The sequence below is a fragment of the Arabidopsis lyrata genome (assembly GCF_000004255.2).
Source record: "Arabidopsis lyrata subsp. lyrata unplaced genomic scaffold ARALYscaffold_8, whole genome shotgun sequence".
Taxonomy (NCBI): Eukaryota; Viridiplantae; Streptophyta; class Magnoliopsida; order Brassicales; family Brassicaceae; genus Arabidopsis; species Arabidopsis lyrata.
This window is the reverse complement of record NW_003302548.1, coordinates 12,151,000-12,154,599: the sequence shown is the minus strand read 5'-3', so window position 1 is coordinate 12,154,599 and position 3,600 is coordinate 12,151,000. Positions and strand designations below refer to the sequence as shown.

At 35.5% G+C, this 3,600-nt stretch overlaps 1 protein-coding gene across 1 annotated transcript; it reads left to right on the top strand.

Annotated features, from left to right (window-relative positions):
- The first annotated feature begins 1,269 nt into the window (after positions 1-1,269).
- LOC9301744 (protein LOW PSII ACCUMULATION 3, chloroplastic) lies at positions 1,270-3,270 on the top strand. The gene is made up of 9 exons (XM_002865624.2): positions 1,270-1,411; positions 1,623-1,775; positions 1,849-1,896; positions 1,977-2,016; positions 2,121-2,221; positions 2,327-2,519; positions 2,607-2,705; positions 2,826-2,943; positions 3,024-3,270. The coding sequence occupies exons 1-9, from the start codon at positions 1,337-1,339 to the stop codon at positions 3,142-3,144; spliced, it is 948 nt and encodes a 315-aa protein (XP_002865670.1). The 5' UTR covers positions 1,270-1,336; the 3' UTR covers positions 3,145-3,270.
- Positions 3,271-3,600: the final 330 nt, after the last annotated feature.

The following is a 3,600-nucleotide window of genomic DNA, read 5'->3' as shown; positions in this document are numbered from 1 at the left end:
TTCATCTATTTCAAAAGCTATGAATAGCTCTGAGTGGTGAGCAAACCAAACAAATTAAGAACTTCCCTCACTGCTTTCTCGAGGTCGACCATTGACACCAGCCTCTCGTTCCTCGCTGTCTGATTATACTTGTTCACTTTCTTAAGCTTGATGACTGAACGGCTGTTGCAGTCCATCGCCTTTGGAACAACACCTGTGATTGTAATAGATGCGTTCATATCCACTGACATATTTGGTTTAAGCTAATTCTTTAGTTTCTTAATTATGTCTCTGGATTGTGGAGTATATATATTCAGTTTGTCCACCATCTTCACGCGAGAAATATACTAAAATCTCTCTACCTGCAACAAGCAATTGCTCAGGGGAGGGCGGTAGTGTGCACTCATCAAGAAGTGTCTCAGAGCCACTGGGTGATACTTGACCTACACAGATCCAACAATTCTGCAATTAGCCACGAGAAAACACACAAAAAAAAAACTAAATTTATGTGATATTGGAACAAACAAAAACATACTTCTCTAACCGTAAGAATATCATCATCATGACACGCCCATTAAGCAACCAATAATTCACACAACTATCTTCACAAGGTGCACAAGTCTGGGCATGCATTCTTATTTTCATAGTGCGAGAAGAATTTCAGAACCCCGCCCCCACAATGAATTTCAAATCTCAGAGATAGATAATGGGTGCTCATTGCATTGCACGCAATGTGCCATCCTAGTTTTCCTGCTTTCTTGGACCCCAAGGGCTCTCCCAACTTAGTTCACCAGGTTTCGCAGCCTTCCATAGCGAAAAGTCAGCAGGATTGCGCTTCCTTAAATCAACATCAACACTCTTTATAGCTTGAGTATCAGCCAACAAGTGCCCAGACAATTGACCATCGTTTGATGATTTATCCACCGAGAAGAAAACATTACCTATAAAAAAGAAATTAAGAAATTAAGAAAAAAAATCAAAAAAATGAAAGAAGCTTTGGTGTTAAAAACTATATATCAGCAATGTATTTCAATTTGCTTGTAATAAATTGAAAATTAGGATTCCTATATTTCAAAAAAAAAAAAATTCACCGCAATATATTTCAATTGGGAAATTTATTTATGTGTATATTATTTTAATAATTATAATTTATAAATTTCTGTAGGGTATAATAAATTGAAAAATACTATTATTTGGTAAACATTATTTTAGGACATTCTTCAATTCGCATTATCGAAACTTATTATTTTCCATAAATATATTAGAAATATATAGGATATTAAGCTTTTCCACTCCACAAAATTTTGAACCAGAATTTAAAAAAAAAAAAAAACAATTTCTCTGGTCCCAGTCCCATATGTCACCGTCCTTCTCCATCGCCACCACCGTCTCTCCGGCTTCTCTAGCCGGAACTCTGGTCTCTAACTCAAAGGTAGCTTTCCGCTGCGACTATTCCATTGATTAGTGAAGAACCAGTGAGATTATGTCTTCGATTAGTGTTGTATCTGTTTTTTTGTCTGTAATAATAATTCTGAAATTAAAAGACTCAAGTCACACACGTATCAGCTTTAACGTTTCTAGTTGAAATAGAGATTTTAAAAATTGATCAATTCACTGTTATGTGTTCGATTTGGTTTTTGTAGAATGTTTTGTGTAGTTTACATTTGAAGAACAATGATTGTACCAAGACGAATAGGAATCTCAAGTTTAGAGCTTGTTCTGTTTCTGGAGGGTATAACAACACATCTGTGGACAATGTACCTTTTCCTCGTGACTACTTCGAGCTCATTAACCAAGTAAGCTTTTATTGTGCTTTGTGGATTTTTGTAAAGCTAAAGTATTAAGGGATGATGTTTTTGAAAATTACAGGCCAAAGAAGCAGTTGAATTGGCAATGAAGGATGAGAAACAGTTAATGGTGAGTTTTGCAATGTGTTGTTTTAAAATGGATGTACGAAAACACGTTATTTTTCGTGATCCAAAGGAACCCTTTTACAGGAAATTGAGTTCCCAACATCTGGTCTAGCATCTGTGCCAGGTTATAATCTTTTTTCGTCTTATACAATTTTTCGCTAAAGGCTTTTCTCTCTTGCTTTTTCATCTTAGCAACATTGTTTTTTAGTTCTATTTTACTTGGGTTAGGTGATAGTGAAGGAGCTACAGAAATGACAGAAAGTATAAATATGATACGCGAGTTTTGTGACCGACTATTAGCTCCTGAAAAGGCTCGAACCACAAGAATTGTATGTGTTCTACTTTTGATTAGTGTTATGTTATCCAAGTAATGATTAGATTCAACGTCTTTCAATATCTTTCTTAAACAAGATTGTGTAACATGTTTTTTTCAGTTCTTCCCGGAAGCAAACGAAGTCAAATTTGCTCAAAAGACAGTCTTTGGAGGAACTTACTTCAAGTTGGACTATCTAACAAAACCCTCTCTTTTTGAGGATTTTGGTTTCTTTGAGAGAGTAAAAATGTCGGATCGAGTGAAGCCAGAAGATGAATTGTTTCTTGTCGCATACCCATATTTTAATGTCAACGGTAATTCCCTGAAAACCTCTTATCACCCATACACCTAAACAATATCCACATTCTGACTCATTCCTTTGCTGTTCTTTCGCCATGCAGAGATGCTCGTAGTGGAAGAGCTATACAAGGAAGCTGTTGTGAACACTGATCGAAAACTAATCATCTTCAATGGAGAACTTGACCGCATACGATCGGGCTGTATCCTTTTTCTTCTCATCAATGAAACAAAGTTGATTCTTTTACCAACTTGAGAGCCAAATGAGAAAGCTAAATCAAGAGAGAGGCTCTTGGTTTCCTTAAAAAAATACAAAACAATAGACTATCCAAAGTTCTTTTACCCGAAACTTGCTGCACTGACCAAGACACTTCTTCCAAAGATGGATACAGTGTACTACATCCACAATTTCAAGGGACAAAAAGGAGGTGTCCTTTTCAGGTTTCTGCTAAACCCTGCAAATTAATCTTCTCTTGTTTCTTTATCTTTAGCTGAACGGTGTTGTGCTTCGAATCGATTAGATGTTATCCAGGTCCATGGCAAGTCCTGCGGAGAACAAGGAACAGTTACATCTGTGTTCATCAGCAAGAATCCATGCCTTCTCTCAAGGAAGTTGCCCTCGACATTCTTGCATCCGCTTGAGATTCTTGTAATGAAACTTCTTCATATATTTATCTACTTGTGAGTACATGTTAATATTGATGAACGTTTTTGTGAAATGCAAGTTATAGCCATTCATAGTTTATAAGAAATTTTTTTACCTCTGAAGCTAAAATCAGAAAAGCATTTGTGGTAACATAATTTGGATCTTACTGTTGCTGCTTATAGCATGTTCGGTTGTTCAGAAGTCAAGGGTTCTTCATGAACTTAGTTTTACATAATTGTTAGATATGAGCATAAGATTTGATTGTAGAAACACTATGATTATTTTTGAAATTAACAAAATATTTGAAAACGTTTACAAATCAGGAACACTTCAAAGAGAAAGGCAACGGAGAGAAACAGTCAAACAGAACTAGAAAACAAAAATCAAAATTGTCACAAATTTTTAATTTTTTAGTTACAAATTAATGTAAACCTTCGAATTTTTTCATGGTT

Bases quoted from the DNA above. Each gene is read 5' to 3' on its own strand.
- LOC9301744 (XM_002865624.2), top strand. From the start codon at position 1,337: ATGTCACCGTCCTTCTCCATCGCCACCACCGTCTCTCCGGCTTCTCTA. The intron at 2,222-2,326 runs GTATGTGTTCTA...TGTTTTTTTCAG, and splicing joins AGGCTCGAACCACAAGAATT to TTCTTCCCGGAAGCAAACGA. The intron at 2,520-2,606 runs GTAATTCCCTGA...TTCGCCATGCAG, and splicing joins CCCATATTTTAATGTCAACG to AGATGCTCGTAGTGGAAGAG.